Source organism: Alexandromys fortis, unplaced genomic scaffold (genome assembly GCF_014885135.2).
Source record: "Alexandromys fortis isolate MF-2015 unplaced genomic scaffold, M_Fortis_MF-2015_v1.1 scaffold_424, whole genome shotgun sequence".
Taxonomy (NCBI): Eukaryota; Metazoa; Chordata; class Mammalia; order Rodentia; family Cricetidae; genus Alexandromys; species Alexandromys fortis.
The window spans coordinates 149,994-163,040 of record NW_026068307.1 but is presented as its reverse complement, the minus strand read 5'-3'; the positions used below and the strand labels follow the sequence as shown (position 1 = coordinate 163,040).

At 36.6% G+C, this 13,047-nt stretch overlaps 1 gene segment (V, D, J or C); it reads left to right on the top strand.

The window, feature by feature from the left end:
* The first annotated feature begins 3,418 nt into the window (after nucleotides 1-3,418).
* Nucleotides 3,419-3,957, top strand: LOC126495060 (Ig heavy chain V region 108A-like). The segment is given in 2 exon segments: nucleotides 3,419-3,545; nucleotides 3,629-3,957. Coding segments are annotated over 2 exon segments (375 nt in total).
* The last annotated feature ends 9,090 nt before the right edge of the window (nucleotides 3,958-13,047 follow it).

The window sequence follows — 13,047 nt, the reverse complement described above, 5'->3', positions numbered from 1 at the left end:
AAAAAAAAAAAGAAATACACCAGAAAAAAATAAAAACAAACAAAAACAAACAAAAAAATAGATCTATACCCCATTTAATATTAATTTTTTTCTTTTTTATTAATTTTTATTGAGCTCTACATTTTTCTTTGCTTCCCTCTCTGGTTCTCCCCTCCCCTTCAACCCTCGCCAAGGTCACCTTGCTCCCAGTTTACTCAGGAGATCTTTTCTTTTTCTACTTCACATGTAGATTAGATCTATGTATGTCTCTCTTAGGGTCCTCATTGTTGTCTAGATTTCCTGGGGTTGTGATTTGTGGGCTAGTTTTCTTTGCTTTATGTTTAAAAACTACTTATGAGTGAATACATGTGATAATTGTCTTTCTGGGTCTGGGTTACCTTACTCAAAATGATGTTTTATAGTTCCATTTATTTTACTGCAAACTTCAATATGTCTTTTTTTTTTCCCGCTGTGCAGTACTTCATTGTGTAAATGTACCGCATTTTTTCATTCTTTGGTCGAGTGGCATTTAAGTCATGAGCGCCACTATGTTTATAGCAGCATTGTTTGTCATAGACAGAACCTGAAATTATTTGAATTTTATCTCTAGTCTTGAGTTCTTTATATATACTTGAATGTTAACACTCTGTCTGATATGGGGTGGGTAAAGATCTTTACCACTTTATAAACTGCTATTTAGTTATTTTGATCATTTCCTTTACCTTACAAGAGCCTTTTAGTTTCACGGGTGCCATTTGTCAATTGGTGATCTTATTGCCTGTGCAACTGATGCTCTGTTCAGGAAATTTTCTCCTATGCCAATGTGTTCAAGGCTATTCCCCACTTCCTCATCAGTATCAGTGTATCCAGTTTTATGTTGAGGTCTTTAATCCATATTGACTTGAGTTTTGTGCAGGGTGATAGATATGGACCTATTTGCACTCTTCTACATGCTGACATATATTTAGACCACAATTTGTTGAAGATGCTTTCTTTTTTCCATTGTATATTTTTCTTTCTTCTCAAAAATCAAGTGTCTATAGGTTTGTGGATTTACTTCTGGGCATTCGGTTCAATTCCAAGGATCAATCTGTCTGTTTTTATATCAATACATTGACATTTTATTATTTTTCTCTACAGTACCTCCAGAAGTTATTTTATGGTACGGGATAGTTTAAGCTATCAGCAAACTGATTGCCAAAGTCACTACAGAAGTTTATACTTACATCAACATGTGACTATAGATTGCCCTTTCCTCACATGCATGCCTGCATTTGTTGTCTTTTATTTTCTTGTTTACAGTCATTATTACTGAGGTAATAATAATAATATATCATTGGAGTTGTTTTAATCAGAATTTCATGGGTGAACTAAGGACTTGGTTGCAGACCATAGAGAATCCAATCTTGAACTGAACATAACCTGCTGGTTTTCTATTGCAGGAAGGTGTTGTAAAGCTTGCAGGGAGAGAAAGACATCAATAATCTCACACAGTACCAGGCCTTGCAGTCTACTCTATCAGCCTCCAGGTAGAGGTACCAACTATTGGTTCTTGTTACACTCTAAATAACTTCTTTCTAACTGGATTTGTGACCTACTCCACAGGAAAGACACCATCCCGGGTAAAGATGTTCAAAAACTCATGACTAGAAATGATATAGCCCAAGTAGACCCTAGTTGTATTGCTGATGGTCATGCTGTCCAGCTGCCTATAAATATATATGTTTATATATAATAGATTAGTGATGGTTTCAGTCTTGATCATGGAAGCATCTGAGTGTAGTGTGTAATGATCATTGTATATATTCATGACCAGTCAAAATGCTGAAAATTAATGACTGAGTACTCAGTCACAGTGAATCCTCTTTATCAAACTCCTCCTTACCCCAAATCAAAGATCATCATGGAACAGAAAAAATAAAGAATACAAGGTTCAGAGAATGAGGTTGAAAGTCATGGAATTCTATCTACAGAGACTGAAGTGTTCTCATTGCACAAATGACCTCTTAGCAGCTGTTGTTGCCATCATAAGACCTGCACAAAATCAAAACTGTTAAATTTACAGAGTGAAAGCCCATGGAAAGACTAAGCAGGTAAATGTGTCTCTTGGTCAAACTGACAATGTTTGATTTCTGACAGCCGCCTCTTAGAAGAAAAGAACCGAACTCTATAAGTTGTCTTCTAACTCCTTGGCACATGTGTATCTTGCCCCCTCCCCCTATGAAACAAAGTATATGTTAGAAGACTACAGCACAGGTCGGGGAGGGACTCCCCATGGATCTCTGACAACTGAGGAGATGTTAGGATTGGAAGAATGCATAGGACGTTAGAATCACTTATTTAAAGTAGTGTGTCCACTTGGTAGTTACTTATGAGCTAGTGGATATGCCCACACTATCCATGCAGACAGTGTTTATTAGACTTACTGAGTTATTCATAAATAAAACAAAAGAGATCAGTATGTTAGAAGAAAGACATTTTGTTTTGGAAGATCATAAGTGGAGCAAGAGGGACATAGTAGGTGAAAATATGATCAAAATGTATTGCATTTATAAATAAAAATTGCAAGGTATGAACAAAGCCAATCTGAAATAGCAATATTCCATATGTTTAGAATTTTCACATGGATGTATAATGTACACTGCACATATTTAGTCTATAAAGTCAATCTATCATTTTCTTGCCCCTCCATATCCATTTGCCACTTTTATTCCATTGGTCATTTCAGTTCTACATCCTTACATATGTGCATTAACAATTATTTCTAACTATACAATATCTAAAACAATAGGATTTAGACAATATCTGTTTCTGAGAGGGTCTTAAATTACTTAATAATGTCATCTCCAATTGCATTCATTTCCTCAAAGTTATATAAGTTCCTTATATATTACTGATGAATAAATTATTTTTATAGCATGTATATAATGGTTTATTGACACAGTCATTTGTTCTAAGATATGTAGTGGTTTCTATAATTTATCTACTGTTGATAATCCTGCAATAACATTTGTGTGCAAAACTTTCTGAGACATTTTCACTTTTGATCATTTGTGTAGGTATTTTAGTATGTAGTCTTCTCAAGAAACACTTGCCAAATTCATGTATATGAGAAAAGACTAGAAGTTCTGATGATTCACAAGTTTCAAAATCTTTTTTACAACTACTAATTATAAATCTTTTGTCACCAGAGGAACAACTGTCTCTGGCTTAAGTGTCTTTCTAAATTGACAGCTTATGTCTTAATGTTACATCCACAGGATTGCACAGGGCTTGGGGATATAGTATGGGTTTCATTTCTTCAGACAATATTAAATCTGGAATTTAACATTCTGCTGCCTGACCCAAGGTCCTCTAGCTCTTTGTTCTAAAGCTGTACGAGGTCCTTATTTAAGAGGTACACTGTTCATGAATATACAAATCACATGAGTCTATGATGGTAAATACAGAGATGTCCACACCCCAGAACAACATATGATCTGTATCCTCTCCACAGTCACTGAGCACACAGGTCCTTACCATGGAATGGAGCTGGATCACCCTCTTTCTCATGTCACTAACTACAGGTAAAGAGGCATTCCAGTTCTAAATCTGAAGAGGAAACAGGGACAGAGGTGACAATGACTCCTAAACTGTCTTTTCTGTACAGGTGTCCATTCCCAGGTACAGCTGCAGCAGTCTGGGCCTGAGCTTGTGAGGCCTGGGACCTCAGTGAAAATATCCTGCAGAACCTCTGGCTTTACCTTCACTGATTACTATATTTACTGGGTGAAGCAGAAGCATGGTCAGGGCCTAGAGTGGATTGCAAGGATTTATCCTGGAGATGGTGATACTAACTACAATCAGAAGTTCCAGGGCAAGGCCACACTGACGGCAGACAAATCCTCCAGCACAGCCTACATGGAGCTCAGCAGCCTGACATCAGAGGACTCTGCGGTCTATTATTGTACAAGACACAGTGTTGCAACCACATCCTGAGTGTGTCAGAAACCCTGGAAGAGCAGGAAGTTACCCTGTGCCTGAGATGACAGAGACTATTAGCCTGGAGACTTACATAGAAATAATATTTCTGAGTGTCTCTTTTTCTGCCTCCTTCTTTGTAAATAAAATGTTGCTAATTGACCACCATTTACATGTTTTTCTGTAATAAAACACTAAAGAAGAAAAAACTGTATTAATGCATAGTGATAGAATTATTTCTGGATTTCAAGAGATTTGAACTTTTTGGAGTATCTTTTAATAATATATTATATGAATTTTACCAGTAAAGTTCACTTAAACAATATCAGACTATACCAAAACTCCTCTCACAGAAACTGTATTAATTAAATCACTGCCTGGCCCATTATCTCTAGTCTCTTATTGGCTAACTCTCACATCTTGATTTAACCCATTTCTATTAATCTGTATATCACAACTAGGCCATGGCTTACCAGGAAAGATTCAGCATGTGTGATTCTGGCTGCTCTATTGCAGTTCTCTGACTCTGCTCTCTTTCTCCCAAAATTCAGTTCTGTCTTCTTCACCTACCTAAGTTCCACCCTATCAACTAGGCCAAGGCAGTTTCTTTATTCATTATCCTATGAAAGCAACACACAAACATAAGGAATTCCTACACCATTTCCCCTTTTTCGGTTTAAACAAAAAGGAAGGTTTTAACTTTAATATAGTAAAATTACTTATAACAAAATAGCTATCAAGCAATAATTACAGTTAGAATATTTATATCTATTTTATCTATTATCATAACAAAGGAAAACTATAACTATCTATTTTTCAACTCTGTCAGAGACTTTAGAAGGATATAATATTACCTACGTAAATTGGAAGTGCATTATAAACAACTTCCAAAACTCTAGTCACCCAAAGTTCTTCTGTACAATTGAGGCATCCATCTTCAACATACAGTTCCATAGTATCCAGCAAACTTTTTCATGAAGCAGGAAAATTCAAAGACAGTTCGGTCACTTTCTTCTGTATCCAGCAGAATATCTTGCAGACTCTTTCATGAAGCAGGAACCCCAAAGAAACATCTCACCTTTAGGAAAGTTCAGCAGTCATCTCTCTGAGTACTGCATGTTCAGTGAAGCAGTCTAGGCAAGAGCAGTTTCTTGCCCAAATGGCTATAAAATTTCATAAGGAGACTCTTCAATGCCCATCTTTCTCTTGAAGTTGCTGGTCCTGCCAGGAGCAGACGTGTTCATTGTCATGAAAAGTCTTAAGTTATTAAAACATTTTAAATACAATATTCTGTCGTCTTTGAAAGATATTAAGAACCCCTATCTGTCTGAAATGCACACCTAGAAATTCTAACTAATATGACTACAAACTTGACTATTATAGAGATTATCTATTAACCTATATTTCTTAATTATACATTACATTTTCAAATGAGCTACACAATCACAGTACCTTAATCAAGATCAGAAATACATATAACAAGATTGACCTTAAATTTGTATTAATAATCCAAAATCCATAGCAATGCAAATCATTCATATTTATATAATATCCCCCTTTAAATGTAAAAGAACATTTATAAACAATATTTAAGAATATGGGCATAGTTATTTTTCTCCAAACCTTTTCCTGGTGTATGGAAGTGCTGTTAATTAGGTCTTTCATGGGGTATCTTGTGTGCTACGTTCATCTCAGTCACCAGTTAGGTGAAGCAAATTTTGGGGGGTGTTTACAGTGACCTTACAGGAGGCCTTGGTCCATAAAATCATATTCATCTGCAGGCAATCCACAGGTTTACAATTTCTTTGAAAACAAAAGAATCTCTTTTCCAAAGCATCATATACTTAGACCCAAATTCCGAGTCATATTACCTTTATAATATACATGCTGGATTATCTTAGCAGCCCATATAATGAAGTATCTTTCTGTACTTAGCTCCTTCACAGTCAAAAAATTTAAAAATAAAACAATATCATACATAATCAAGACTCTGTGAATTTTCCATGGCTTATTTTCCTTTACTTCTTTTAATCTATGACTATCTTTACTCTGTGTCTTTAACTTTACCATTTTTTAAAGCATTAACTTTATCTTTATCTTTTCTCTCTTAAGCCTACATACATTTATCTAACACTGTGACCCAGTTAGAGGTTTTTTATGTCTGCATCTTTCCCATTGTGAATCTGTAATTCTCTACTGTCTAGAAGAGCTTTTAAAATGCTTAGCAGCTTATTATAATATTAAGCATGTTACTGACATACCACATAATACTACAGGCCAAGCAGTTATAGAAAGATCAAATCAAACTATAAAAAAATATGTTAAATAAACAGAAAGGGGTGGAAAATGACTCCAGAAAAAGATTACCTAATGCCATATTAACCTTGAATTTTCTTAACACTAATGAGAAAGGGACAACAGCAGCAGAAAATCACTGAATAATGAAAAAGTCTGCTGAACTATATCAACTGTAATTAATGCAGACTCTCTGTGTGATATTCTCTGGGATTAAACAGCTGGGGGACTGGCTGGGATAGAAACCCTAATGAGCAGGCCCTCATGTTACAAACTGGTTTATTTCAAGGATGTGCTGACCTCACAGTGGAATCCAGGAGATGTGCTGCATTGGGGAAAGAGTTTTGCTCTTGTTTCCACAGGAGAAGAAAAATTGTGGATAATATCAAAAGTAATAAAAGTTCGATTTGGAGAGGAGAAACCTCTTGGAAAAGAGACATGACAGCTCATCCACAATGATGATAAACATACAGTTGGTAAGAAAAACATATATGATTGGGGCAGGGTTCTGTTCTTATTTTTGCAGGAAAACACTCATCTTCAAAAAATTCAAGGGACCATGGATGTTTGAATACTGACGGATGGAAAAAATTACTACCCAGTAGGGATCAAAAAGAAAATCAACTAAGTAAAAAAAGAAGTTCAAAAAATATGCATGTGTATATTTATATTCATAATTATGTAGAGCTGGTTTTGGAGTTGGACTCTGGGTCAGTCTCTCCCTAATTCCAAGCCTGTTATTATGATGAAAAGTGAGAGTTTCTGTTTTATGTCAGGAGCCATGATATGTGATAGAAAGAAAAAAGAATCTCAAAAGAATCTTTACTTTTCTTCATATCTATTTTTGTCTTTATAATACCTTCCATTGAATATATATGTCTGTATATGTCTATATAAATAATGCTTAAGTTTTCCACAATGAACAATGAATTTTTCTGCGGTAATCTTTGAAGTTTCCAGGAAGAAGATGGGGCCAACAACAACTCCACCTTGTTGAAATGACGTCATGATACTGATAGAGCTACTACAAGACCTGTTTTGGGTACCATCTGCACAAGACGGTTCCAACTTGGTTAGCTGAAATGGTTCACATCTTTTACAATGTTCTGGTCAGATCTCCACAAAATACTCGGAGATTATTTGCAATCTTACCAGACATTAATCTTGAAATTTAACCATCATTTTACTTTCACAGGATCCTTTAGAAAGAATGTCACCCCATGACAGCTGGATGTATTTCTAGAAGACTGTAACATATAGGGCCAGCTTGTTGGGTTTTCTGTCCCTTCCAGTACCCCACAGCCGGCAAGCCCCAAAGAGACACAGAGAGTCTGCATTAGATATAAATTGGTTGGCCCATTAGCTCAGGCTTCTTGTTAGCTCTTGTAGCTTATATTAACCCATTGTTCTTATCTATGTTAGCCACATGGCTCGGTTCTTTTCTCAGCTGGGCAGATTACATCCTGCTCCTTCGGTGATCTGTGCAGGAGTGGAGGAAGAGCTACCGTCTTCCAAGAATACTCCTGTTCTCATCGTCCCGCCTCTAATTCCTGTCTGGTTGACCCACCTATACTTCCTACCTGGCCAATCAGCATTTATTTAAAACATGAATGACAGAATACAGACAGTTATCCCACACCAGAAGACAACGTCCCCTCTCCCAGCAAAGTTTGTCCTCAGGCTTAGGGACATCATTTAGGGGTTGATTATAATTGGTATACGGTTGATGGTTGGGGGAGGAATTTTATAATCTCAGGTATCTTTTTTTTAAAAAAAGATGGAAAATTGGATGATGGGATAATACATTGGTATTTGTGAGTTATTATTTACAGACAATTACATTGTTATAAATTCTTGTATATTGATACAAAGTTAAATTATATTGAATGTTATATGCATGCATGCTTCTACCTCTGTTTAATATATAATATATATATTATGTAATATATATACACACACACACACATATATATATACATATATATATATATATACATTTGTGTGTGTGTGTGTGTGTAGTAAAAGGAGCGGCAAGCTGCGTTCCCACCCTGATCCCGGCTAGCTTACCCCCGAAATAGCCACAGTGAATTGTATTCATTTAAATACTGCCAATCCCATTAGCTCTAGCCTCTTACTGGCTAACTCTCACATCTTGCTTAACCTGTTTCTATTAATGTGTATCGCCACTTTACTATGACTAATATAAAATGTCCTTCTTTGTCTCTTTTAATTGATTTTAGTTTGAAGTTTATTTTGTTAGATATTAGGATAGCTACACCCACTTTGTTCTTAAGTCAATTTGATTGGAAAAAAAATTTCCAACCCTTTACTCTGAGGTGATGTCTTTCTTTGAGGTTGAGGTGTGTGCAGCAAAATGATGGATTCTGTTTTCATATAAAATCTGTTAACCTGTGTCTCTTTATATATGAGTTGAGTTCATTAATGGTCATTAATGACCAGTGATTTCTATCTCCTCTTATTTTGGCTGTAATTGTTGGTGATGTTATTTTTCGTGTTTTTCCCTTCTTTGGGATTTGCTGCTGTGAGATTATTTATTGTCTGTGTTTTTGTGGATATAGCCTACTTCCTTGGGTTGGAGTTTTCCTTCTAGTACTTTGTGTAGGACTGGGTTTGGAGCTAGGTATAGAATAAACATAGTTCTGTTATAGAATATCTTGTCTTGTTTGTCTATGGTGATCGAAAGTTTTGTTGGGTATATAGTCTGGGATGGCATCCCTGGTCTCTTAATGTATGCATAATACTTTACCAGGACCCTCTGGCTTTCTTTGTTTCCATTGAGAAGTCAGGTGTAATTCTTATAGCTCTGCCTTTATGTGTTATTTGGCCATTTTCCTTTGCAACTCTTAATATTCTTTCTTTATTTTGTATGTTTAGTGTTTTGGTTATTATGTGGTGATGGAATTTTTTTTATCCATTCTATTTGGTGTCCTGTGAGCTTTTTGCATCTTCATAGGCATATTTTTCATTAGGTTGGGAAATAGTTTTCCATGATTTTGTTAAATATATTTTCTGTGCTTTTGAGTTGGACTTATTCTCCTTCTTCTATACCTATTATTCTTAGGTTTGGTCTTTTCGTGCTGTGCCATATTTCCTAGATATTTAATTTTAAGCTTTTGTTAGATTTAGGCTTTTCTTTGACCAATGAGTTTCTTTCATTTATTGTATCTTTAGTACTTGAGATATCCTCTTCCATCTGTTGTATTCTACTGTTTATGCTTGCATTTGTAGCTCCTGATCATTTTCTCCTGATTTCCATTACTATAATTCCCTCAGCTTGTGTTTTTTGGTTTTTAAAGGGATTTGTTGATGTCTTCCATTTTTTTGTTTGTCCTTTCCTTTATTTCTTTGAGGATATTTTTCATTTACTCTTTAAGGGCCTCAAACATTCTCCTAAAGTTATTTTAGGTCATTTTTTTCTGTTTCATCTATGTTTGGTTGTTCAAGTCTTGCTCTTGTAAGGCACTAGTTTTATTGGTGTTGTGTTCCTCTTTGTGGTGTTGTGTGTGTTCTTGCCGTGTCTACCCAACTTTCCCTCTGATTAGGGTCTTTCTGTGACTCTGGTGATCAATCTTCCAGGTGCCAGTGGATCCAAGGCTCAGATTGTTGCTATTCTTGCTGCAGTCAGGGTCATGATTCCAGTTACCCCATTGGTCACTCCATGTTCCTGAAGGATGCTCAGTGCTCCTGCAGTTTGCTCTGCAATACCAGGGCTCATTTGGACCTGCTCCCACAGAGCTGGCTTGTTTGGGGCTCCATTTGCTGACATTGCTGACTTGAGCTTGCTCTGGCAGACATTCTGTCTCAGGCCTAATCTCTTGGCAGTTTTTGATTTGTGCCCTGGACCCACCAGAGTTCTTTGGTTCCTGCCTACTCCCTCATGCCCTGAACTGTGGTGGTCCTGCCTCAGTCCTACTTCCTCAGAGGTCCAAGACTCATGCTTTGACCTGCAGTGGTCTCTGGTTCCAACCAACTCCCTCATATATCTGTTCCTATGGATTTTGCTTTCTCAGGCTTGCTCTGGTCTTGGTCTCTGGCTCAGTTCTCTTTCCCTAAATGTCCCTTGTCTGGGTCTGCTCCTGCAGAGGCCCCTGGCTTGGGCTTGATCCAACAAAAGTCTCTGGCTCCAGTCTACTCCCTTGAAGGTCCCAGACTGTGTGTGCCTGGACCTGCAGAGGTCCTGGCTCAGGCCTACTCCCTTTGTGGTCCCAGACTCACACTTGGACCTATAGAGGTTTCTTGTTCCTACCAGAAGTATTTTTAAAAAGAGGATCTCTTTTAGATAACTAGAGTTCACCACAGTGTCAGTATATATTTTGTTTAAACTGAACACTAGTTTTGGTCTACATTCACTGCCCTGTAAGAGGCTTTGGAATAGAATGCATAATGAGTGTTGAAAGGCCATGGTATTAAATATTCCTATTTCTTAATGATCATATAGCAACACACAATCACCTAATTATAGATGAACGTTCATTCATCACTAGCTTTATATTTAGATCTTTCCACAGTAGGTTGGAATCAGTTACAAGAAAATGAGATAAATTTTATGCCATGTACTATATTTATGTAATAGTTTTCATGTATTCTATTTCTAAGAAGTGTGAATGAAGCTAACATGAACAACATCCATATGCAATTCGTGTGTGTACATTTATACATATTCTCATGTCAATCTATGTATATCTGAGAGAGTTATCATATGTTCACACTGTATACAAATTGCATTTATTGTCTCCAACAATAACTGGTGGGAAATAATTTTGCTGGACCAGTCAACATGTGTGGTGCTGCTAGAGTTCAAGGAAAGCCATAGAGAAGATAAACAGTGTCCACATTCTAGACCTGGTAGGGACCCAGATGGGAGCCCAACTCTGAAATGACTGACCAGAAGCAGAGCCCCAGAAGAACACTTCAGTTTCGTGAGAAATGCAGGTGATCTGGTGGTTTTCAAAGCTCACAAAAATACCACACCAGTTTGGAATTATGATTAATAGGGTGGTATTTATTTAAAGGGGAAAATACTTACAGATAACCATCCCAGACAACAGCCCTCTGCTCAATCAGGAAGGACTCTAGTCATGGGAAATTGAGCAGGAAGCAAAGAGAGCAAGAAGGGAAGTAGCCGCTTTTTCAAAAGGAGAGAGACCATGCCCCAAATGGGCTGGTATCTCAGCGGCTATAGGCTGGAGGAGTGGAAGGACCTCCCACAACACCTCCCCCTTTTGTTTAAGTAAGAGAGTTCTAAACCTACTATGAAATTATATACAGTAAGTACAAATATCATATTCTAACTAGCTTAGGTCTTGTGTAATAAATAACGTGGCCAAGTCATGAGAGAAAATTAACTACATTTATATAGTCTTAAACCCCATCAAAGATCTGAGAAGGGAAATAATGTTACCTGGGTAATTAGGAAGTTCAGAAAACAATTTCCAAAACATGCAACAAATCACAGAGACAACTAGCTACCTGGGCAATCACCCAAAGTCACGTTTGCAGCATTTGAGCAACCAAGTTTGGCTAAGGCCTAACATAACTGACATACAATTTTCAAAGGCAAGCAACTTTTCATAACTATCTTACCCTGTCTTGGCAGGCTATAACAGTCCTGTTTTAACCATAGATGCACGCTCTGTATCTCTGTCAGTGGTTGAGGTATGGGCATTTCTTTGCCCCAAGGCCAGTTCTGCCAAAAAGAAAGGCTCCAGGTGGAGTGTCTTTGGTGCTCAACATTCTCTCAGGAATAGACTGGTGTTGCCAGGAGCAATTGTGCCTCACTACCACAAAACTCTGAGTTAGATTAAAATCCATTTTCTACAGCTCTTTGAAGAGGTTTAAGATTATCTATCTATATTGAGTATAATCTCTATATATCTAAAGAACCTGATTAGTCTAATTATAAATGACAAACTTAGATGACTTAATCTATATAATTCTCAATATCTATCTAAGACAATAAACAACTCTGTAACAAATGATGATAATGACCTCCAAATATAAACACTGTACAAATATACATTGCAATATGGTAAATATATATCAATACACAAACATTATATAAGTATCTTAATCAGAGGTAGAAATGTATACTGCAATTGGTAAATATATACTATAGATATACATCAATACAATATATGTCAATAAATAAAAAAATGTTTTAAACAGAGGTAGATACATGCATGCATACAATAGTCAATATAATTTAACTTTGTATCAATATACAAGAATTGATACCAATATATTTGTATAAAAACAGTAACTCACAAATTACAAATCTGTTATTCCATCATCCCTCTTTTTTTTTTCAAAATGATCCCTGAGCTTATAAAATTCCTCCCCCAACCCTCAACCATATACTAATTATAATCAACCCCTAAATTATGTCCCTAAACCCAAGGGCAAGCTTTACTGGGAGAGGGAACATCGTCCTCTAGAATTACTTCCAGCTGTCATGGGGGAAACATTCATTCTGGGGGATCCTGTGAAAGTCAAATGATGGTTAAATTTCAAGATCAATGTCTTTAAAATTGCAAATAGTCTCTGAATATTTTGTGCAGGTCTGGCCAAAATGTTGTATAAGATGTGCAGTATTCCAGCTAACCAAGCTGGAACTGTCTTGTGCAGCTGGTACCCAAAACAGGTCTTGTAGTAATGCTATCAGTATCATGACATCACATCAAGCAGGTGAAGTTGTTGTTATGGTGCCCCATATTCTTCCTGTAAACTTCAAATGTCACTTCAGGAAAAACTCATTGTTCATTGTGAAAAACTTAAACATTAATCATATAGACA